The sequence below is a fragment of the Danio rerio genome, chromosome 16 (genome assembly GCF_052040795.2).
Source record: "Danio rerio strain M-AB ecotype USA chromosome 16, GRCz13ab, whole genome shotgun sequence".
Classification (NCBI taxonomy): domain Eukaryota; kingdom Metazoa; phylum Chordata; class Actinopteri; order Cypriniformes; family Danionidae; genus Danio; species Danio rerio.
The window spans coordinates 3,765,512-3,792,010 of NC_141036.1; the positions used below are offsets into that span (position 1 = coordinate 3,765,512).

General features: G+C 36.5%; 1 protein-coding gene across 2 annotated transcripts in view; it reads right to left on the minus strand.

The window, feature by feature from the left end:
- Positions 1 to 26,499, minus strand: part of grik3 (glutamate ionotropic receptor kainate type subunit 3) — a 215,317-nt gene that overhangs the window by 59,757 nt on the left and 129,061 nt on the right. Inside the window, exons 7-10 of one of the 2 annotated variants that reach the window (XM_087286435.1) lie at positions 25,658 to 25,797; positions 18,080 to 18,187; positions 8,789 to 8,902; positions 435 to 638 (exon numbers count right to left, since the gene is read on the minus strand). In XM_087286435.1, coding sequence (XP_087142561.1) covers positions 435 to 638; positions 8,789 to 8,902; positions 18,080 to 18,187; positions 25,658 to 25,735 — 504 coding nt within the window. In that variant the 5' untranslated portion in view covers positions 25,736 to 25,797. Of the gene's footprint in view, positions 1 to 434; positions 639 to 8,788; positions 8,903 to 18,079; positions 18,188 to 25,657; positions 25,802 to 26,499 lie in introns of both variants that reach the window. The other variant, XM_087286434.1, reaches the window with a different exon arrangement.

Here is a 26,499-nt window from a genome sequence, read left to right on the forward strand (position 1 = left end):
AAGGTGAGGACGGCGAAAGGGCGATGGGATGAGACGCCAGCACAGCAGCACCCTTCCCTGTCACAGGGCTTACACCCGTCCCCAATCTGACAGCACTGAGATGCTAGAGAATGGACTTGGGGTACATCGGCTTTCAGCATTGTGCAGTTCTGCTGACTCGGTAGAGGCATTTAAACGTATATTTGCTGCGGCAGCACTTGCTGCTGTGTCTTCACCGTGTGTCAATGCAATCCAGGTGTGTTCTGTCACCTTTGCAAGATGCGTTTCAGAGAAAAGAAGCGAGCAACTCATTCGGTTAATTGCATTATTGTGTCATCTTGGCATTTTGTTTAGACATCAAAAAGTGAAAGGCGTAATTAGCAATGCGGAAATCTGAATCAGCGGAAACTGCATTGTTAGTAGGCCTACTTATTAGTTAACCGCTAAACACTTACGTGTTCCATGAGTTCTCTTATCATCCCGTTCCACTGGCCCTTGTCATCTTGAAAGCCATACTTTCCGTCTGGCACCAGGTGGATTTCGTAGGAGAAACCTAGAATGCTGGCCAACTCCTTAAGCAGGTCTATGCAGAAGCCCTCAAAGCGGTCATTGCCGACGAGTGCCTTGTCAGACTTCTTAAGCATGACGTATGGCTCCTCCTGTACAAACACAAGATATCAGATGAGAGATGCAGTTTCAAATGAGCTGAGCTTTCTGATTCTGTCCACTTTCATGCACACATAACTGAGCACACCCTGACACTAGCTCATGGATAAAACAAAGAGATGAAAAAGGCACGCCACAAAATGTAAGATTTCTACGAGCGTAAATTGTTTATGTGCCACTTACTTACTTACACACTCCCAGGGCCATGTATATCGAAGTTGATATTGAGCCACGCCATACTGGTGTTTTGTAACATCTAGTTTTTAGGAGGTGGGTTGCTAGCCCAAAGCTCAACCTCTAAACCGAAGGACCAAGACATACACTACAGACAATTTAGATTAACCAATTCACCTATAGCGCATGTGTTTGGATGGGTGGTTAACCGCACCCAAAGGAACCCAAAGGAAATCCACGCCAACATGGGAAGAACATCCAAACTCCACACAGAAATACCAACTGACCCAGCTGAGACTCAAACCAATGACCTTCTTGCTGTAAGGCGACCATGCTAGCCACTGTGCCATAATGTCGCCGTAGTACCACTACTGACATTAAATAAAAATAACCAGTATTATTTTGATGTTTGCTTTGTCATCTTAAGTGGTGTAAAATGTAGTTTATGCAGAGTAAAGTAGTTTTATGATCCCGTTGACTACGAAAATAAGTACTGTAGGTATCCTCTATTAAGGTACTAATATGTACTATTAGGGCAGAGGTGTTCAAACTTTGCATACTTCAATACTAAATCGCATACTTCAATACTATATAGTACACTAAAGACAGTATACGTATATATACAGTATATATAGCAGAAATTCAGAGACGTTTAGAAGCATTTGAGTAGGGAAGGAATTGGCCCAGGCATTCTCATTTTTGGGTTAACAATCCCTTTAAGAAACACACTTGAAAATAAATTATTTAATTCCCATGCCTCAGCCATCACACTTTACTTTCTGGAGATTATTTCCCCTTTCTGATGGTCCCTGACAATCTCTACAGGTCATTATTTGTCCTGCTTCCTGCATTCCCTTACTATGAAGAAAGCTGTGCTATACATGAAAGACCCTGGGATGTTCTTGGGATTGGCTCGTGCAGGAGGGCTGGCATAAGGTATTGAAATGTTAGCCAGCGAATAGAAGAGGTAAAGAAAGAAAGCACAGCCACAACCCTGGAGACATTGGTCCTGAGGGCTCTCAAAACTGAAGCACAGTCCTGTTATTCTGAGCCACAGTGAAAAGTCAGTGTTAGCCAGGAATGTTTGTGAATAAAACATCCTGGCAACAGATGTGATGTACAACGAACATATTCCCTGACACAGTCACCCTAAACATATATCCTGAATTCACAATGTATAGTTGAAGGGATGGCAGTTTCAAGAAGATCAATCACACTGGGTAAAGTCAGCTGGCTACCTATAGGACCATTCCCATCTTCTGCATAAACAATATGGAAATCTTTGCCTTAACCTGACTGCACCGGTACCAATTACAGAAAGTCTGAGGAGTGGCTTGGCATTTGGAGAATTGTACTACATCTGGGTGTCTCCTTGTTGTTGGGCCTATACCAGGTCCTGCAACATCTGCCGTTTTAAGTGGATTACCACTATGCAGGGATTACTGCACTCTTAAACATAAAGGTATTAAAAAAAAGTGTTTACTATGCTGAATATGTTGTATTGCCTGTAGAATCAGCAGTGAAACAAGCAAGTGTTGTTTTGCCAGTAGTAAACATGCACTCTGATTGGTGAACAAGGTCATTTTCACATTTTTTGCCGCACAAAAATGTTCTTGGAGCTTCGTATGATTACAGCTGAATCACCGAAGTAACACAAGTACACATTTTTTGTTTCCTTTTCTGGACTTTGAATGTCTCGGGACACTTGCTATCTATGGAGGATAAGGGAGCTTATTTCATCTCATTATTATTTGGGGCTGGGTCGCGGGGACGGCAGTCTTAGGAGACAATTCCAGACTTCCCTTTCCCCTATTCCTCCAGCTCCTCCGGGGGATCCCTAGGCATTCTCATGCCAGCCAAGAGACATAGTCCCTTCAGCATGTCCTGGTTCTTCCCTGCTGCCTCCTCCCAGTGGGACATGCCTGGAACACCTCCGGAGGTGTCCAGGTGGCATACAAAACAGATGCCCCAGCCACCTCAGCTGACTTCCCTCGATGTGGAGGAGCAGCGGCTCTAGTCTGAGCTCAGAGCTCCTCACCCTGTGCCCTGCCACCCTGCAAAACTAATTTCGGCCACTTTTATGCAAGATCATTGCCTTTCGGTCATGAGGCAAAGCTCATGACCATAGGTGAGAGCAGGACCGAAGATTGACCGGCAAATCGAGAGCTTTGCCTTTCGGCTCAACTCCTTATTTTCCACAATGGACCGGTACATCGACCGCATTACTGCTGCCGCTGCACCAATCTGCCTGATTGGTGCATTCACAGTGGTATGAACTGTTAGAGGGTGGTCAAATGTTTATTTATATTATCTATTATTTTAATTAATAACATTACTATTTAAAATACATAGCAGAGTAAACTATTTATCAGTATTAAAGTGCTGAACCCCCCCCATACATCTTGTTTTGATGTCCTTCAGAGGGGATCAAGCGTTTATTATGGGTATCAATCCCTCCAAACCCTTCTGTAATTCACACTCTGAACGCCATGACAGAAAAACAAAGAACAAACTGTAAATTATATCAAGTACAAAAAGGTAATACTGTTACTATGGTGCCTTATAAGTTTCCCAGCTTGTGCTGGGATTGTGCAAGTTGGTATACTTCATTTTCCATTCTACAAGCAGGTGATTTAGTGGAATGCTTTAATCAAATGCTAATCAGTGATTAGATTCTTCAATATATTTCATCATGTACTTTGACAAGAGAGGGCTTTACATCTATTGAATTACTCTTTGGTCTCTCTCTTGAGACCTCCAAGGTATTGCGAATGAATAACAAAAAGGGTTTGACCCCTGACCAACCCAGGTATGTACCAAACCCTGAAAGTGTATCAAGTGGGGACCACCAAAGACATTCCTTAAAAAGCATAAAGACCTCCAAGCGCAAGAGATTCGGTATTGTCGATTGGTTCTGCTTAATGTTGATGGGCTATTGAGGAGGAAATTCAGTGGATTAGTCCTTGACAAAGCAGATCCCTTGACCTGTGATATTTCCGTAATGGAGACAGATAAAGACGTTTTAATGAAGCAGTATGTCAGCATCGGTGGTTATTTTAGGATTGCTCTATTTATTGCTTCCAGTGCTTTTGATCAAACTCCCTCAAGGTGACCATCACTATCAAACTTACCGAAGCCCTGACAACATTTTCCATTCTAGACCGGAAAGACAGAACAAAAGTGAAAAAATTCAAGGTGGAGAGAAGATGCGAAGTATTCAGCTGGCATCTGAAAACAGGAATAGCACTTTAGACATGGACCTGAATCTGAGAATCACTTTCATTGCAATTTTCTGCTCTGTCCAGTCTGCTTAAGACTAATAGATGCTTTACAGTTTTGTGAACAATAATTCAAGAGGGATCTGTTAAGATCAGGGGCATTTTGAAAAGACATGGTGTTTCCACAACTGTAAAATACACTATTTATTGGAGACAAGCCTTGTTGTCACATGGGTAAATATAGATTTTGTTTTTTGGGGAAATTACAACAATGGCTGCCAGCACCTACTTAAAAACTCACAAATTGGAAATACTTGGAATCACAGTAAACCACACAGTGCCACACAGACAACGTTTATCTATAATGAATATTTGATCCATGTAATGTTTCTCTACATCAATCTTTAATAAAGGTACAATTTAGACTTCATAAACATCAGGTTGTTAAACAGGATTGTAAATTGTCATTTTTATTATGGTTTCTGTTGCTCAAAACAATGGTTTGACAATTTCCTTCACCTGCGATGTAATGTAATAGTTTTCTGTGAATACTAAGGCAGCTAATTATAATGTATTTTAAATACAGACATGTCATAAACTTATCTTGAGCTTTTTTTTTTCAGAAAAGGCAATCTTCTCAAATCTGCATGATTAAACAGCAGTATGTCATTACTATGCCAGATTACTTAATAAAGCAGAAAAACATCAGTGTGTGTTCAATGAATAGTTCTTTTGTCTGCCAATAACCATATGATTATGCCGATACAAAAAATTATTTAAAAAAAATGCTGGCATTTTCACTTTAGATATATATATTAAAAAAAGTAAAAAAAAAAAAAAAAAAAAAAAAAAAAAATATATATATATATATATATATATATATATATATATATATATATGTATGTATGTATGTATGTATGTATGTATGTATGTATATGTATGTATGTATGTATGTATGTATGTATGTATGTATGTATGTATGTATGTATATATATATATATATATATATATATATATATATATATATATATATATATATATATATATATATATATATTGCAGTAATAATCCAATCAGAATGATCTTAGCTTAATATAAATGGATCACTTTCTCCGTATTGCTCCGTATTGCTTTTTCCATATCTTCTTTTTGGAAGAATCCCCCCCTTCCATCCCATCTCCTCCTTTTTCTCCCCTTCTAAAGGGGGAGCGATTGAGACCTACCTAATCTCGGATCCTCTGATATGCTTCTAGACTGGGTGGGAGCACTGGGCTCAAATATCTCTGAGCTCAGGGTTCTCTCCCAGGACAGCATGCCAAACCTGCTATAAATGCCAGGCATATCTAAGTGGGAACTCTTGAAATAAATATATCTTTGTGCTTAACAAATGTAATTAAATATGTGTGCTAATGAATGTCTTCAGTGTAGTGAGTTTCCACCGTTTCCTCACTCCACAAAAGAAAAGGTGTAAAGAGTAGAAGTAAAGTAAAGAGAAAGTAAAGAGGCTGAATGGAGGAGGCTCGTTCTTTATCCTTGTGCTGCAGATGCTCTCTTTAACTGTTTTCTTGCTAGTGAAGTGTTCAGTTTTTTCACTTACAAAGTCTGCCATGTAAATAGCAAATATGCTGTAGTGCTACGCAACTGACTCTTATAGGGAATGGGAGACTTTGATTGGTTTAATACAGGTTATGCTCAAAAAACACCCAAAACTCTTTAAGTTAATAAGTACAACCCTGTTAGACCATGCACCGTGGCGCAAAGCGTATTTTTTTCTGCCCTTAAAGTAGCTAAAGTGAATTCAGACATGGCCTTAATGCACTTTAACACATGCCATGCACTTTAGACTTTGCGCCTAGATCGTTAAAATAGAGCCCTTTATATCAAACCTCAATCAGGCAGTGAAGATCACTGACTTGAAAGAAACCAAATCTTGAACGTGGTAGGTTTATAATGGCACAACAGTCACTGCTTAAGTGGGATTATTCAAAATACAAGTCCCCTTACATAAGCTACATATAACATATGTTGAAACACATTTCCTCTGTCGTAACTGGTATGTGTTCTCGGTTATTATTAATTTTTATTCTGTTTATTTTTTACCTTTATTTAATACCTTTGTTTAATGTTTTTAAAGAGCACAACATACTTGGTTGCCATCTAAGACAACAAAACCCAGGACCACTGCTTTGTACTAGAAAATCGCTGATTATATCCTATCAAAGACCTTAACTCATAATTATAGCCTTGCAGCTCAGTCCACATTTAATGACAGTGTTTATCCCTGTTGATAACTCATACGCCTGTCCAAAATAAGTCCGCAGACGCTCTTTTCAGTAGCACAAAAAAATCCCTAAACATTCTTGCGACATGCATAAATGCAGCCCTCTGGGCCTTTGTGAGAATGCAGAGTTGAAAGGGAAAGCAATGTATTTTAAGACATGTCTATTATCTGGCGAGTGACATTGGGCAAGGCAGGATTACAGCACACATCTGCCTGTAACAGCAATAAGTTAAGGGCGTACATCTCTGGTAGAGCTCTGAAAATATCTCATGGAGGGAAAATAAATTGTGTCTGTGGAATTGTCTATTAAGTATTCTGACTGATTAAAGTATCTGCAAGGGTAGCCATTCAAATACAATGCTTATTTTTAAGACTGTCAATCAATCAAAATGTTTAATCTGAACTGAAGTGCATTTATATGCTTATTATTTAACCTATGAAAATGTTATGCTGTAAAAAAAAAAAAAAGCTTAGAACCACTGGAGTGTGAGTAAACTATCCCTTTAAGTTTCATTTACAAATTCAGATTGCAAAAGTAAGCTCAGAGCTGCTGCTATTTCCCATCCATGATTGTTATTCTGCTTTCTAAAGCTGTCAGAGAAGAGGGTTGAGCCGCGAACTTTGTTTCAAACCAAGCAAGACACCTTGTTTTGTTGATTCAGCCAGGTCAATTTATTTCAAGGACTGAGACGCTGAAAGGGACAGAGCTATTTGGCATTTCACTGAGAGGAAATGAGAATCTGGAGCATGTACATGTTTCATTACTGGAAAAGCAGCTCATACGCTGACCTCAAATGAGCTGAAGAACACTAGAAAAGAAAGTGAAATTTGGAGAATGAGCACTCATGCCGATTACCAGAACCAGACAGAATCTGCGGATATCTTTTGCTATTTCTGCGCAGAACTTTGTAAAAAATGTCTGCGGACTTAGGTGGAATGATTTTGAGAGTATACACTGTGAAATATTTAAATGACAAAAAGTCAGGACTGGTCCCCTTGGAAATTTTAAACCTTTTTCCGTTGTTTTGTCATTGTCACAAAAACCCAAGCCCCAAAATACAGTCACATCACCACATTTTCTCCCTCTGTACCTGCTGCACCTAAGAACTCTGAAAGTGATGTCTGTCTCACCCTAACAGCACCGGTGTGCCAGCGGAATGAGTGGCTAGCTTGCGTGCTCTGCAGTTGTACAGTGCCATATTACGCACATGACTTGGCATGTGGAAGAATAAGTAGTTCCGACTAAGTTGGCATTATTCAGATAAATAAGGGTAATTGTGGTCACTTTCCACTGTATTTCTATTTCCAATAAACTACATATGTGCTCCAAATTACTGAACTATCGATATTTTGATAAGATAATCGATTTTAGAACATACAGAGCTGGTATAAGAGATATCAATATTTTAGTTTTTATACTTTTAAGTGCATTAGCGCCCATGTGCTGAGCTTATATAATAATAATAATAATAATAATAATAATAATAATAATAAAATAATAACAATAATAACAATAATAATAATAACAATAAAATAATAAAATAATAACAACAACAACAATAATATTAATAATAATAATAATAATAATAATAATAATATAACAGTATGAAATTGATAATATTAATAATAATAATAATTAAAATAATGATAATAATAATAATAAAAATAATAATAATGATAATAAAAATAATACAATATTAACAAAAACAACAACAACAACAATACTACTACTACTAATAATAATAATAAATAACAATGATAATGATAAAAATAATAATATTGATAATTAAAATAAAACAATAATAATAATAATAATAATAATATTATTATTATTATTATTATTATTATTATTATTAATAATAATAATAAATAACAGTGATCATGATAAAAATAGTCATAATGATAATCGAAATAATAATATTATTAATAATAATAATAATAATAATAATAATAATAATAATAATGATAATAATAATAAAAATGATAATAATGATAACAAAAATAATACAATAATAACAAAAACAACAACAACAATACTACTACTACTACTACTACTACTACTACTACTAATAATAATAAATAACAATGATAATGATAAAAATAATAATATTGATGATTAAAATAAAACAATAACAACAACAACAACAACAACAACAACAACAACAACAATAATAATAATAATAATAATAATAATAATAATAATAATAATAGAAATAATAATAACAATAAATAACAGTGATAATGATAAAATAATCATAATGATAATCAAAATAATACAATAATAATAATAATAATAATAATAATAATAATAATAATAATAATAATAATAATAATAATAATAATAAAACAACAATAAAAATAAATCCACACATCACTAATTTACACACATTTACATAAGTTAATGACAAATAGACTCAATAATGGGCAGGAAATTCTGCAGATTTCTGCATGCGCCGTCTAATGACCTTACCAGTATGGTGGTGATGACCAGCGAGCGGTTGGAGAGCGAATCTGTGATGTTCATGCCGTTCTGCCGTGGAACCTCTGTGATGTTGAGCCCTCCGGATGCACTCCACTTGCCCACCTAGAAAAAGATGAAATTTGTTCATTCAGAGTGTGTTTGGCTTACCTGCGTGACCTATCCACATTGCAAAAAGTGCATTAGCGGCCGTGTGCTGAGCTCATCCAGAAGCATTAGCTGATTGGCTCTTGTGTTTTTATGCCAATAGGGTTGTGCTGGAGTATCCAGGCCCTTGCATACACTCTGAATACATTAACATAGAGGAAGGACAATTCCACCAAAAGGAGATTGCTTCCCAATTCAATTTCGCCAAAGAAAATGTTGAACAAAGGAAAAAGCGTGGAACGTACAATCTGATAATGCTGTAGTGCTGTTATTATTAAAGGTGCTTTTTTTCCGGTGCCCGAATACTCCTATTCCAGCTTAATATGCAGCATTATCTATAAACAAATCACTGCATGGTTTGATTCTAAGAAAACTGCAAACTCTGTAAATCTGTGCCGCATGAATATAGTTTAAAAGAAAAAGAAAAAACAGCAACATACAATAATTAATGTTTGGCACTCAAATCAATATAAATAACTGTTAAAAAAACATGGAAATAGATTGAAACATTTTTAAACATTCTATACATGCAGATTTCCATTAGATGAAACATTCAATTGTTTAATTTCTACAAACGTCAATAATAATTCATTCTTTCATTTTCCTTCAACTTAGTACTTTATTTATCAGGGATCACCACAATGGAATGAACTGTCTCAATAATAATAATAATAATAATAATAATAATAATAATAATAATAATAATAATAATAATAATAATAATAATAATAATAATAATAATAATAATGATAATAAATTAAAAAGCAATAAAAAGACATACAAATAAATAATAATATTATTAATAAAAAAATAATAAATAATAATAATAAATAAAAAGCAATAAAAATACATAAAAATAAATAATAATAATAATAATAATATATATATATATATATATATATATATATATATATATATATATATATATATATATATATATATATCAATAATATTTGTTTACAAACAAATGTTTTAGTTATTTTTGTATCCAAATATAAAAATGTGTATTATATAGTGACATTTAAACTTTGCACTGTATGTTTGCCAAAAATAAATAAATAAACTAATAAAAAAGAATAATAAATAAATAAAAATTTGTTCACAAAATATATGTTTAGTTATTTTTGTATTTAAATATAAAAATGTTTATTGTATAATGAGATAAACTGTAAACTGTTCACTGTATATATTTATCAAAAATAACCAAATAAATGAATAAAAATATAAATGTAAATATTAATAAATAAATATAAATGTGAATAAATAAATATGTGTATACAAACAATGTTTTAGTTATTTTTGTATCTAAATATAAAAATGACTTTTATAATGAATAAATTAATTAATAAAAACTATAAATATACATGTAAATGTAAATATAAGTAAATAAATAAATAAATATTTGTTTACAAAAATATGTTTTTAGTTATTTTTCGCTTCTAATATAAAAATGTATATTATATCGTAAGATATGAACTTATCACTGCATTTGTTTGTCAAAAATAAACAAATAAATAAATAAATAAATAAATGTATGTTTGAATACATAAATTATATATATAATTGATTGTATGAATAAATGATTGTATACATACATATATAAATAAATAAATAAATAAAAAAACAAAAACAAATTAAGCATGTAGTGAGTCATTAAAAAAAAAATCACATAACGTAACCACACTATCCAAATAAAAAAATTTTAAAAAACGGCACTTATGAGAAAAAAAAAAGTATAGCTCAGTTTTATCTTAAGCTATTTGTTTAACTCTGCAGTGGGACCAATTCGGTTGATTTATCAATCAGTGAATCTATTTCAGCCAGACTCTTCTATCTGACTCGAGGGATATTAGAATCAAAACATGACCAAGAAAAAAAAGAGCTTACAATTAATTAAAGCACAAACATACTCGCATACACACACATACACACACGCAGTAAGAGGCAGACAGCGGAGGGAGTTGAAATAGTTGTACTGTGAATAATCCCGCTAATATCAGCACACAGCGAATCTGAGCAAATTAAGCTAGTTTTGCACAAACAATCCCCTGCAGCGAGAAAGAGGAAGTTCTGCATATTGTTCAGTCACTCCTCAACAAATCATTCCTGCAAATAGCCACATAGCTGTCCGTATCTATCTCTGTCTGGAGGGCTGGCCACTTCTGCATCATCACAACTTATATTATTCATAAAGCCCAAATCTCAGAGTTCCACAACATCTGACAACACCTTACTACATATGCATATGATTTAAAGAGCCCCTATTATGCATTAAAAGGGTCATATTTTGGTTTTAGGGGTCTCCAACAACAGTCTGATATGCATGCAGGGTCAAAAAACACTTTCATTGTCTTTGACACTGAAACACTTTCCAAACTCCTTAGCGCGATGCTAATCTACACTGATTGAGCCGATGACCCAGTCCATTGTGATTGGTCGATTGCGTTCAGTGCGAGACCATGCCCACCATGGCTTATCAACATTGTGGAAGTAGTCAGAGTGCAGAGTGTATGTGTGAGCCCAATGCAGGAGTGCATTAATGCAATGCAGTTAAACACCAACAGATTGCTCTATTTTTAACCATAAGTAAAAATAGTGACACAAATTCAGTATTAATCAACACAGTGGTAAAAGCTGAACTATTTTAGTAGTTGAGGGAACAGCTGACGGTGGCTATAGCAATGACAATTGATGCATTTAAATCCATAAACAAAGCGGCATGTGTCGCGTTTTCAACGTGGCTTTAGATGCAATATGAGATTATAAAGAGTTAACCAAATACAGTAAAAGCCACGTGGTGTGGTTACAATTAACAAAACACAATTAAATACATAATTTGCAAGCTACACAACACAAGGAGGCAACTATTTTAATCGCACTTAAGTTACTGACACTTGTGTAAACTGTGTACTGTAAAGTTCCTGTCAAGCTCTGAAAAGTCCCATACATCAATAGTCTTTTCTAGGCCGATAAATCCCCTTTTGTAAGTGTGTAGATTGCTGAAGCACTCATCAGAAAAATGACGGGAACACAGCACAAGGCTGGGGCTATAATGCTGAGGTATTTTTGCAAAAATAAACTTCAACCCCGAATCTTCACAGCCTCATCTTTGGGTCGGGAAAATAACACTAACTTTCGCTCACACTTCAGAGAACAGCGTCTTTGTGACATGATTCAATCGGGATCTGCTACAGTATTTGAGGGCGGGGCTGGGGGTTTCATATCAACGTCACGCTAACACCACTAAAGACTCGTTACAGCGGTGATTCATTCAAACTACTATGACTCTTTTATAGATGAATCAATAGTTTTAAAAATGGTGCACTTTTAGATTTAAGCCTTAGATGAATGTTTCACTTCATGTGGTTGTCTCCTCCTCCCCTCTCCCCCTTAGCCTGCACTCACATTGCATTTTTTGAAAGTGTGCCTGTTCAGTTTAACAGATGAGAAGGTTTCTCACTCTGTAGAGTGCAGATGGCTTTAAAAATATTAATTCATTCATTTTCTTTACGGTTTAGTCCCTTTATTATTCTGGGGTTGCCACAGCGGAATGAACCACCAACTTATTCAGCACATGTTTTACGCAGCAGTTGCCCTTTCAGCCGCAACCCAATACTGGGAAACACCTATACTCTCTTGCATTCACACACATACACTACAAACAACTTAGCTTATTTAATTCACCTATAGCGCATGTGTTTGGAGTGTGGGGGAAACCCGAACACCCGGATAAATCCCTTGCTAACACGGGGTAACATGCAAACTCCACACAGAAATGCCAACTGACCCAGTCGAGGCTCAAATAGTTGATAGTTAGTGAGATCAGGTTTGATAAAATACATATGCTTTTTTTTTGTATTTTAAGGCTGATTTATACTTTTGCGTCAACTTATGCTACGGCACAGCCTTTGTGCGGTTGCATAGCCCTTGTCGTGGCTAACGGCAACGATGGCGTGCACCTCTCAAAAAATGTAACTACACGTTGCAACGACATGTAGCTCAAGCTCTGTGACTGATCAGCTTGGTAGTGGCTGAAAGCCATGAGCCTGACGCCCTATTCACATGGGGCATCAGCGCCAACACTTCTCATTCACTTTGAATGGGTGATGTCAGCTGCCTCTTGGATCTTTCGGCACCACTTAAGTGGCGTTGCTTGCTTCAAAAATTGGGAAATTCTCAACTTTTTAAGCACCAACATATCAGTGTCAGCCAATCAGAGCGCTTTATGCAATACCCCAGCTCAGTTGCCAATTGGGGACAAATTTCATTGGCTGACGCTGCTATGACAGTCACATCAACCCCAACTTCAGACACGCCCTTCGTCAAGCATTGACTCTGAAGCCCCGTGTGAATGCGTGCCGATGGAGCCAACCTTTAGTGTTGAGTCATGTGAAGGAGCTCCAGATGTTTTGTGTTTCATTCATTCATTTTTTTTTCGGCTTAGCTCTTTTATCTATCCAGGGCCGCCACAACAGAATGAATCGCCAACTTATCCAGCACATGTTTAAAGCATCATATGCCCTTCCAGTTACAACCCATCTCTGGGAAACATCCACACATACTCATTTACACTCATACACTACGGACAATTTAGCCTACCCAAATAACCTGTACCACATGTCTATGGACTGTGGGGGAAACCGGAGCACCCGCAGGAAACCCATGCGAACGCAGGGAGAACATGCAAACTCCACACAGAAACGCCAACTGAACCAGCCGAGGCTTGAACCAGCGACCTTCTTGCTGCAAGGTGACAGCACTATCTACTATGCCACTGCATCGTTGTTTTGTGTTTACCTTATGATTTAAGTTATCGCATGGTACCTGCCTCTGAATGAGCAAGTTTGAGCTACTGGTACATTAAGGAGGTGTTCAAAAAAACAAAACCACCCACAAAGAAACATGGCACAGAGGAACATGAAAACCTTCTGCCAGCTAGCGTTTTGGAGGTGTTATTGCAGAGCATGCAGAAGTATAAAAAACTACATACAAGGCATGCGCATGCCGATGACTCGACACAGAAGTATAATGGCCCCTTTCCACTGAGTGGTACGGTACGGTTCGGTTTGGTACGCTTTTATGGCCGTTTCCACTGTCAAAAGGCATACCGAACCAAACCGCACCATACCACTTTTTCGGCACCCTTTCGAAACGGTTCCAAACACAAGAAAAGGTACCAAAAGGCGGAGCTAGACGTGCAGCTGAACGCTATTGGTTTACTGAGATACGTCATTAACTTACGCAACAAGCCAGAATGTAAACAAAGGACCCGCCATGTTTGAAATACACAGCGAGAGATTACAGCAGGATTATATATACATATAATGGTCAATCCAGGCTCAAACCTTGTCGTCTTCTTGATGAATGGCCACAAGGCTTGGAGTAGAGCAGAATCTACCTTGTGCCTCAGAGTTTTTTACGAGTCAGTCTGAGGAGCGAGCGGTTTCGCTTTCTTGCTTGCGCTCGCCTATATCTGTATAAATAACAAACTTCTTGAGCTGATAATAGTAATGTGCGCTTGATTATTGACAAGCTTTGGAGACCCGATTCTGTGAGAAGCTGACAAACGCGAGAATGAAACATTCAGAAAGAAAAGGACAAACGCGAGAGTGAAAGTAGCACGTTATCTCTTCAGCAAACGTGAACAAACTGCCTTGTTTTAATTTTTATCATCACCTTTTGGAGAAATATGAACTGGGAAGGATGGAATGACTCTCTAACAGAGGCCACATGTGCTGCTGAAGATTGCAGACACAGATGAGAGGTTTTCACTGACTGTAGGCTATACTTTTTGTTGTTTTGAACCAAATTAAGGACGAAATGTCTGCTGTGTGTAGTTTTTCTGTAGTTGGCAACATAACGGGGGCTGTAAGGGGCTGTATGTGTTCATATATGTTGCATTTATTTATTTATTTAATATAATTACAGACGTTACAGTAGGCTATTTCGCACTGTCATTGATCTGCAGTTATAATAAACTTCTGTTCATAGAAAAGTTAGTAATAAACTTTTATACACAAGTTTTTATGTGTATAAAGCATCTGTTTAGTGGAAATGCAAGCCTGATAAAGGTGACCCGTATCGACCTGAACCGTACCGTACTGTACCAGTCAGTGGAAATGAGCCAAAAATCAGCCTTTGCTTTGAACTTTGTCCAACTTTACCTGATAATTCATTGACTAATGAATAAAACAGCAGTTCTAATCTTACATGACTTTACATTACATTCCACATATATTTGCATACCCCATTGCAGCAGCAAAGCATGCTACGAGAAACTTCAGCTGGTCATTAACGGAGGCTTGTAATTAACAGCGCTTTGTACACTAATCCAATTTGCTTTATGATCCACTAACTTATGCTTATGTTTAAACACCTCATTTGCTTCCTTGTTAGGAGGTAAATTAAACGGAAGACACAAATTGCTCTTTATTTGCACAGCAACGGTGACCGAATGAGACAAGGTGCAAGAGGTTTCCAGTTACTGCTACATCTGAAGGTTATTTGAGGGAAGAAACAATACTTAGACACATTGCTGTTTTGTTTTGAGGCAGCATGTGAGTTTCTGGCATAATCCAATATGCAAAACAAAATGAGTTCTTGCATGTTGTTTAACAGGCACGCATTAGCTGAAGACAACAGCTTTTGATCATTTCATCCCTCCCGCTGTGCAAGAACAGCTTTAAGACAGAACAAGAGCTTTGTTATCATATATGTGCCCAGGCCCATAGCCAGCCTGGTGAAATGGGTGGTTCTTTTTCTCAAAACTCTCTATTTTTTGTCACATTATAAGCATTTATTTTTGTCGGCTGGTATCATAATGTGCATGCCTTTTTTTCTGCACTAAAATATTTAATAAGTTGTATTACAGTATATATTTCTTTCAGTGTGTATAATTGCTTACCATACAGCTTTACAACTACAATATTTATTTACAAATATGCATTTAATTTGTAAGCTTTATATTACATTTTTAGAAATAATGTTATATGATATTGTAAGGCGAGGCAGTGGCGCAGTAGGTAGTGCTGTCGCCTCACAGTAAGAAGGGTCGCTGGTTTGAACTTTTGTCCAGGTGGGGTTTCTGTGTGGAGTTTGCATCTTCTCCCTGCCTTCGTGTGGTTTCCGGTTTCCCCCACAGTCCAAAGACATGCGGTACAGGTGAGTTGGATACGCTAAATTCCGTAATGTGTGTGTGAATGTGTGTGTAGATGTTTTCCAGACATGGGTTGCGGCTGGAAGGGCATCCGCTGCGTAAAATCCTGCTGGATAAGTTAGCGGTTCATTCCGCTGAGGCGACCCCAGATTAATAAAGGGACTAAGCCGATAAGAAAATGAATGAATGAATGATATTGCAAATAATGAACATGTTATGTGTTTTCCTGTAAATAATATTTCTAAAGGAGCTGCTGGCATGAAATTTAACCAAATTTTGTTAAAAACCCAAACAATACAAACATAAAAATAAAAGAAAACAAAAAACAAATCTGAAAATAATTGTGTAATAGCAATGGTATGACACAAGAAGAAAGTACTGATCTACAGAAATATATTTAATACTTTATATAGAAGGCTTTTTTGGTGACCGCAGCTTAAAGATGCCTCTCATATAGAGATTAAAAATCACATGTATTGCTCTGGCTTCAACAGAGTGTAAAAAAAAACTTGATGGTTCTGTGGGTCTCGTCAATCAAATCTGAGCTTTATTTTGTATTTTCAATTGGATTCATATCAGGTGATTGGCTGGGCCATTCTACAGCTTGATTTTCTTTCTCTGAAAGCATTTGAGAGTTTCCCTGTTTTTTTTTTTTTTTGGATCATTGTCTTGCTGAAATGTCCACCCAGGTTTCATCTTCATCCTCCTGCTAATGTAGATGTTGGACTGAAGCAGCTATTAATTTACAACGATGAAGGCCAGAGGATTGGTGAAGAACTACTGAGAGATTTCAGCTGCTGTCTGGGCTTTCACTGCCTTTCTACACCTCCATTTCTTCATGTGTTCAAATACTTTTACTAATTTTGTCCACTTTTTTTACACGTTTCTCATTTAATTACACATAACTTAATTTGTAAACTAATTCGTTTTATTTTATTTGCATATTAGGGTTTCCTTGGTTGTTACCAACAACTGGTGAAAATTTCAAGTCAACAGCACCTTTAGAAATATGCTTTTTGAGAAATCAGGACAAAGGAGCTCATAAAAGGAGCAAAAGACTGCTCAGTTTTAGATAGTTTAATGGGGGGGTAGGGGTACAAAAAGTACATGATGGGCACGTTAGAACCACCTGAATCCTCCCCTGGTTACAGATCTGTGCAAGAAGAACTTTAAAGGTCCGATAAAATTAAAATAAAGTTTAGATGTTCGAATTACTATATTAGTTTTGTGGATGTCTATAAGCTAATACCAACCCAGGCTCATTGTGGAAACATTTCAAACAGGTCACGTTTCTGCAGACCGCAAAATACGTCCCAGGATGTACGTTTTCGAGCAGGTTTTGTCCGCCGACGTAACCCTCCACACAAAGGTGAGCCATCAGCCAGCGAGCGCGAATAGGAGGAGTGGCGTCACACCGCCCCATAGCGTTCCCTCGAAAAAAAACAAAACGCGGCCTTACGTACCTCAGACCACGTAAATCGCAGTCTCCTGAAACGTCCGCGGGGCTACGTTTCCAGAATGAGCTTGAGTTGGCTAATACAGTGAGAAATTAGCTATTTAGAAGATATAAAACCGATTTAAACATCCAAAGCTTGCTGTTTGTCACTTCCACTAAAATAAATCAATTTATTCACATAACTTCTCATAAAATCCTGACCAATGAAATGTCTTCTAGCATGACACACCCCGCCCCTTCTTCTCGTTTGCTTTTCATTTGATGTGCTTGAGCTCAACCGCTTTCATAGGCAGAGCTTTGAGAAAATCAAAACTCCCTTGGCTGTTTTTCATAAAGGGAAGGAGCTACTCTACGTCCCACCCTCTAATCATGAGATTACGTCAAATATCGGATTAAAAAAATGCACATTTCTAAGCACTTCACTGGTCCTTTAAGACATAACACAATGTTTGTTATCAAATATGTGCTCTACGTTGTGTCTATTCGAGAGTTGTTATGTGTTTGTGTTTGTGTTGTGGTTTACCTTTTGAAGGCCGTCCTCCTTAAGACTCACAATGTCAAGATCAAAGTCTGTGCGCAGACCTGTGGTTCTGTTGAAGCACAGCCGCCCCGTCAGGCCATCCCAGTGAGACTTCAAAGAAACACAGAGAGATTTCCATCAATTAAGACCATTCAGAATTTAATTGAAAACTGATTTAATTTCAGTCCAGTTTGCCTAATTTGAATTTAATTTAAATAAGGCTCAGTTCATACCTAGTAGTGTATGAAGATGCATTTTTAACCACAAAATGATGATTGAAACACATTCTGGTTTACACCTAGTATTTTAATTCACTTCTATTTTTGAGGTTATACGAGTGGGTGAGTTGTTTGGGTTTACACTTTAAAGGGTACCTATTTTACCCCCTTTGCAAGATTTAATATAAGTCTTTTGTGTCTCCAGAAATGCTTCAGCTCAAACTACCCATCAGAATATTTATTATACCTTTTTCAATGTGGGAAAGTTTAGACATTGTAGCTGTTTTTGTTGCCTGTGCCTTTAATGCAAATGAGCTGGTTCTCCCCGCCCACAGTTTCCATGTGCGTGTCAGAGCCACAGAGATCACTCTGATGTGACTAGCCTTTATGCATAGATATATACACCTGATATCGCATATGGACCCAGAGCATGCGTCATTGGGGTTGCACATTTGTACAGTGCTCCCAGGACAAATGTCATTCAACCGCACTAGTCAAGACTAAAGCCAATCAGAAGATGCTGGACCTTAGTGCTTTGAACAGGTGTAGTAACGAGCAAACAAAAGAAAACAAAGCATGAAGGCAGAACATTTGGTAGGATTTTGTTTTTTACGTTTTTGTATGTTATGCAATTTTGTGCTAAACAGGTAACATTATTGATGATAATACAGTCACTTACTGCACTGACCATAAGGCAAAGTAGCACCAACTCGCACTAAAATCAAGACTTTTACTAGTTTTGTTGAATAAATTCAGAAAGCAATGTAAATGAAATATGACAACAAGACACTACAGTGCTAGAAACTTGTATTATTGTCGGCTAAGTGAACGAGTCAGACAATAATAGCGTAGGCGATATCTAATGTAAATATCTATGGGCTTTAAGTAGATGAACAGCACAGTGACAGACAAGACTGAGAGTCGCTTATTACAATATGAAATTTCCCATATGTTATTTGATGTATTTGTAGCTCAAGCCTTTCTGCAATGATGAGTCACACACAGTGTTGTTATAAAGTCAGTGCGCGTGCACATTAATTTCCACTGCTCTATGGACATCCGTATTGGACATCCGCCGGTGTCTAAGGACAATGCTATTTTGACATCCAATATTGGCGTGAAATAGCGTTAATGTTTTGTTGATTTTAGGCAGGAGCGGCGCAAGCCTAACTGGAGCTCTAGGCAAACGACGACCGTGCCATCCATCTATCCGATCCCCCATATTGCCCATGCCTAAATCCACCACTGATTTTAGGTTGCGTTGGTAAATGATCAAAATCCAATGTCATGCCAACATCTTAAACCAACGTCATATTCACGTCAAATACTGACATCTATTCGTCTGGTATGGCAACCAAAATCCAAAGTATGATAGATGTCATGGGGGTACCACCCACACAATGTCAATTTATAACATCACTAGATGTTGATATTTGGTTGTTTTTAGGTTGAGTTGAAAAGTAACCAAATGCGAAATTTCCCCAAAAACTAGGTTTAGTTCATTATTAAATTTAATAAATTAACTTGCTTTATTTAACACATGTTTATTATATGTGTTAATTTAAATATATATTACAAATGTTTGAAAAAAATGTTAAGTAAATGTTAATTTTGGGTGAGCAGTGCCTTTAAATGTTTTGACAGCACTGAAGAAGTTTAAAATAAACGTAGTTTGGTCAAAGTTTGCAGTTGATGATCATGCCTTCTACATATTAAGCCAAAATGGGGGAACATGTCAAAAAGAATTGAGTAATTATGTATGATTTATTAGGCTAATAACAAATCTATTAAATTGCGATGCCAAAAAAAACGTATAATTTTAATTTCAATTCCAATTCAACATCCTATGGTTTGTGTCCAAATTCATTCCAATTCCCACTCAAGGCCAGTTCTTCAATTTCGTATTTTGTCCAAGTATGGCGCACACACACACATGCACACACACACACACACACGCACACACACACACGTACACAAACGCACACTCTCGCAACCACACACTTGCAGCTTCTATTTCCTTTTTAATTACATTTTACATCCCAGCGCCTCAGACACAGCTTCCCCTAAGACCTCAGTCCTAATTAACGACCATCTCACTTGCAGCAGTCTCTAGAGACAGAAAAAAAAAATTACATTGCAACTCCTCCTCTCCATCCCCCCCTTCGTTCCTCACACTGAGACCTCCTCCCTCAAATAACACACACTGATCTGCAGGCCTCGCCGTAACCTCTTCCAAATGAAACACCTCCATTCTTGTTCATGAGCGAGGATATTTCGCAGGAAAGTGTGTATGCCTATGAGAGACAATAGCTCTCATAAACTTAGTCACTTAAGTTTCCATCCACCTATTTTTATGTGCATTTTTGGAATATCGCATAAAAAACCCTGGATGGAAATGCCAAGATGCACATAAATTTTGAAAACGTGCATATTTCTTTTTTTAAGTTTAAAGTAACTTTTGCGAATTTGAAAAAAATGTGCATAAACTACGATGGAAATGCATATAAATACCAGATAAATTCCAGCATGTGCATCAAAAAAAATTCTTAAACAGATTCAAAAATATTTACATTAGATGTCGCCTATGCCAGTGGTTCTCAAACTGTTGTACGTGTACCACTAGTGGTACGAAGGCTTCCTTCTAGGGGTGCGTGGAGGAATTAATTAGGTCATATGTACATGCTACATATATTTAAAAATCTATCAATCTATCAAATGATCTTATGTATGAATATGAAGACAAATAGCCTATATTTATGAGGTCCAGGCAACAATTCCAGGTGTTGATAAATAGGCTACATGTTAATACTTTACATTTAAGTACAGAATTTGTTTTTTTTTTTAGCTTTTAAAAACAGTAACCTGTCATTTTTAAAGTTTAAAATCACATTTTAATTTAAATGTTGAAGTTTTTAGTTTGTTTTTATAATTATTATTTATTTTATTTTTTAAATACAGTGTTAATTTTCAAACTATTTATAACGTTTGAAGTGGCTGACAAAAATAAATAGGAATTAAAACAATAAAATAGAAGGAATTAATCTGCCCCGTTTTGGAAATGTACAGAGCTGTAGCTGCTTTACTGGGCCTACTACGCTACTCTATTTCAATACTGCTTATTATGGTGGTACTTGGAGAAACAATTTTTTTTCCGAGGTGGTACTTGATGAAAAGAGTCTGAGAACTACTGGCCTACGCTATTGTTGTCTATTGGAAAGAATGCGTCAAAAGAGCCTCCATTTTGGTACAGGGTAGCGCTCATTTGAAATGAATGTGGGACCAAGGTGCAGTGGAAGATTGGCCATCCAGAGTTCAAGATATATACACATATATATGATTGGGAGTTTTCCCGGTGGTCAGTATGCTAATTTTTTTTTAAACTACGAAAAATAATAATTTTACATCACTTTTCTATAGTGATGGATAAGTGACCGCACGGTCATTGCCAACAAAGGGCATGAGTTTATGTGCACGGAAATGTATTATCCTCTTTCCCTGTTAAATTGGATTTAATCCATGTCCTAAAACACACCCCCTCTCCAGCTTTCACTCCTCATTCTAACGGAGGGATGAATGAATCCCTGTCCCGAACTATTCATATGAACCATCAATATCACTACGTCTCAGTGTGCACATTCACCTTTCTGATTTAAATAGTTTATAACAGTTGTAATATTCAATAATTTAGGGTGGACAGTATGTACATTGAGGCTCAGGCACTGTTATGTTATCAGGCACCCTTAGAGGTTACTTCGAAAACTAGCTGTTGCAATACTTAGCCAACAATAATCCACATTTCTGGAACCGCAGCGTTCTGTTCTCATATTTCATTTACACTGTTTGCTGACTTTATTCAACAAAACTAGCATAAGCCTAGTGTTTAGTGTGAGTTGGTGCTACTTTGCCTTATGGTCAGTGCAGTAAGTGGCTGTATTATCATCAGTAACATTTATTGATGATTTATTGACAATAACATAACATACTTGTTTATCACAAAGATTCGTAACATACAAAATCATCAAAAACGAAATCTTACCTACGAAATGTTCTGCCTTTGTGGTTTGTTTTCTTTGTTTGCTTGTTACTACACTCATACACAGCGCAAAAGTCCAGCATCTTCTGATTGGCTTTAGTCTTGATGAAGTGGGAGCACTGTACAAATATGGCGGCGGTATTGATGCATGCTCAGGGTCTGTATGCAATATCTAGTGTATATATCTATGAAACAGATCAGGTGATAACAAAAATGGCAAAAAGTGACATGTGTGTTTGGGACTTGATGAGGTCTAAACATTTTTAAATGGTATACAAGAGAAAGAAGTGAAATACATAGGCGGAACTTGCGAATCTTCCAAGAGCAAGTGAAGATTCTAAAAGGATTTGACTATGATATGATATGTCTACATGTTCTAAGACACAAGTAAATTATTATATACCAAAAAAGACCTTCTCCTAACGAAGTAACTTCCATTTTTTTTCCATTTGGTTTATCAGGAAGTGGCTATTTTGTTTTCTTATACTCGTTGGATGGAAACGGTGCTTTATTCGCAAATATTTTATGTGATATTGCAGTTTATTGTATAAATATAACTCACATCTTTAGATGGAAACATGGCTAATGTTCTCCACGCCAACTCCATGGCCTTCATTTTGCTCTTCTCTCTGACACGCGGCTCCACAGAGCTGTGTTCAACAACTCTAATCTGCCTATTATGAGTCCCAATCAAAGTCTCTCTTGTGAGCTGAAAGAAGAGCTGATTATGACGAGCACATTTGCGTGCGAGGCACACGGTGATGAAAAAGTGGAACACTGTGAATTTAGCGGAGCAGTGCCAGAACAGATCGAATGAAAACTTTAAGCTGCAATCAACTGTACTTTAAATGAGGCAATTAACGTGGATGGTGAACGGTGATCAGGTAAAACATGACAATTCTGTCATCATTTACTCACCCTACACTTGTCAAACCTGTTATGAGTTTGTTTGTTTTTTTACACACACAAAAAAGTTATTTTGAAAAATGTTGGAAATTTATAATTATTAACATCTATAGTATCGATAACATTTTACAAAATACCATCCCTGTTCTGCAGAAATTGGAAATTCATAAAGGTTTGGAAATACATGAGGTCAAACAAATGGTCAGTAAAATTATTTTTTATGTAAACTTTTAGTCCCTTTAATAATAAAGATAAGTTCTGAATAATGTTGTCGTATTTATTAGAAGTTAAAACATTTATTGATGGCTAATTAGTGAAGGTTAAATGTTGGCTAAATATCAGGTTTCTAACATTTTTCAAAATACCATTAGTGTTCAACATAAATTGGAAAATCATAAATGTTTGAAAACTCTTGAGGTCTAGCAAATGGAGAGTAAATTTTCATTTTTGGTGAACTTTTAGTCCCTTTAAGGCTAAAGATAATATCTGAATAATGTTTCCATATCTATCAGTGGTAAAAACACATTTTACTGATGGCTAATTAGTAAAGGTATTTGGACTTTAGTCACAACTAAAATTATAAGAAGGTCACTTATAAAGTAACGTGACGTCATTTACTCATCTTACACTTGAAAAATTTTGAGAACCTGAAATCATTGACCTTCATAGTATTTGTGTTTCCTACTGTGAAGGGTCAATGGTTACAGGTTTGTAACATTTTACAAAATACCATCCCTGTTTTTTATTTTTTATAAAATATATTCCATCTTTGTTCAACAGAAACTGGAAAATCATAAATGTTTGGAAACACTTGAGGTCTTACTATACTTATACTTACTAAACAGAGTTTTACAAAGCTTGACAAATGAAATGAGACTATGTATGAGAAAGTCTTACCTCTCTGATTAATATGTCTGTGGGTGTCAAAATTAAAGTGCAAATTTTGTTATAAAAGTGCGCCTGTTTTCGCGATTGTCTTAGAACTTCCGTTTCAGTCGCCTATGGGTGAAATGACAAGGAATAATAAACGGCAAAAAACAGTCAAACTACTTGCTCTACAAACAAATGTTTGCATGACTATACAGACCAAGTAGAATAATATAACAAGGAAATATCAGTTTGCAACATCAAACAGCGAAACGAGCAGTTTTTAATGTCTAAAAAGGAATGGAATTGAATGAGACCGGAAGTCTCGTGCCAAAAAGATTCAAATGGCAGCGCCCGCTCGTCTGCGGAGAATAAGGGCAATACAATGTAAAAAATATATATATTTTCATTTTTTTTTTTTTCTGGCATCTTGAGAAAAATATTGACACTTAAAATACAGACATTTATTGTAAAATGACGGACATTAAATTATATATATATAATAAAAAGTGTATGTATCTAAAATATGTGGCTAAGAAATAGCTATTAACTTCTTTTTTTTTTTGGTGGGGCCTTTAATAGTTTTGGCAGGGCAAGTAAAAATCTGAACCAGTTAAAAAACACTAAGCGTTTAAAACTGATGGCCAATTTAGTTCAATTCACCTATAGCGCATGTGTTTGGACTGAGGGGGAAACCGGAGCACCTGGAAGAAAACCCACACCAACACAATAGGAACATGCAAGCTTTACACAGAAATGCCAACTGGCCCAGCCGGGACTCGAACCAGCGACCTTCTTGCTGTGAGGCAACAGTGTTAACCACTCAGCCACTGTGCCGCCAACCCTGTAAATATCTAATTATATGTATATTTTTTAAACATGGTTTAGGTCCCTGGGCATGCATGATTATTGAATACATGTGGTATAATATTATCTTGAAACATTTTTCCCCTTAAGTCAGGGGTGTCCAAACTCCTGCATAGTTTAGCTCCAACTTCCTTCAACAAATCTCCCTGGAAGTTTCTATTACACCAAGAAAGGGCGTAATTGGCTGCTTATGTGTGTTTAATTGCAGTTACAGCTAAAATATGCAGGACACCGGCCCTTCAGTCCAGAGTTTGAACACCCCTGCCTTAAGTAAACACTTTTTCCCCTTAAGTTACCTTTAATCAACTTTAAAGTTGTCATACCTTATCATACTAAAATATCACATCCTGCAAAACTTTGATAAAGTCTTTAGAATAAAAAGTGCACTTGTGCTGTCTGTCTTTAATCTGAAATCTTTTGTTACTTGGCCATCTAAAAGCACAGTTATTAAACTCAACATTGATTCAAACATCAATGAAAAAACATGTAATCATTGCTGAAGTGAACAAATCCATTTCGGGTTCGCAACATACAATGAACGACGTTTCTAAAAGAACCACTTTAAATGATCTTCAATGACAAGTGCTCGGCGGAGATGCTATTATTTAAACAATATCTTAAATATATCTTATCTTGTCTCCGGAGAGCAGGAGTGTTTGTGACAGCAGTGCCATGAGCGATTGTCATTACCTCTTTAATGAAACTCATGAAGCGGCCTCCGAACCTCCAGGGTTTGTGGCGATGACACTGCAGTGAGTTGACAGTCATCTGTGGCGCGTGCTGGTAAGAGACCGACACGATGTGGACCGCGTCGTACGTCAGAGCAGCATCTGTCTGGAATAAATAGGGGGGCCGATATGTTAGCTGAAAGGATCTGACAGGCAGGAGGAGTGCAAGACCTGACCGGTTGACAACCTTGTCAAACAGCAAACCAGGCCACTGCTCAAGACTATTAGTACACTTGAATCAAAATGTAAGCGGAAGAATACGCTTCAACCTCCTCTGAAACAACTCTGATGCAAGGAGACAGCGGGATGAGTAAAACGTTTTGTTGTTGTCATTTTTCGGAAAGGGGGAAGGGGGTAAATAAAGCAATGTTTTTATAATGGTGATTTGTGCATATCTAGGCTATTTTTTTTAATCTGTACATCATTGTGAATTCATTTATTTATTATTAGATGATGGTGAAAGGGATAGTTCACCCTAAAAATACAATTCTGACATCGCTTACTCTTGCTCTCGTTCTTCCCGTCAATGTATACATACAGTTGAAGTCAGAAGTTAGGGTAATTTGGTAAATCATTGTATAGCAATGCATTTAAAATTTAAAATAAATATGGTTTAAGATGGCTAATAATATCGACCTTAAAATGTTTTTTTTTTATTAAATATTAAAAAAAAAATTTTTTTTTCATTTAATTCTATGGAACAAAATCAATGCCAAAAGTCTTGAATTAAAAAGCTTGTTGAATAGCACAAACTGAAAAAAATAATACACCATATTAACAAGTTCTTGCATTTTAATGACTTGA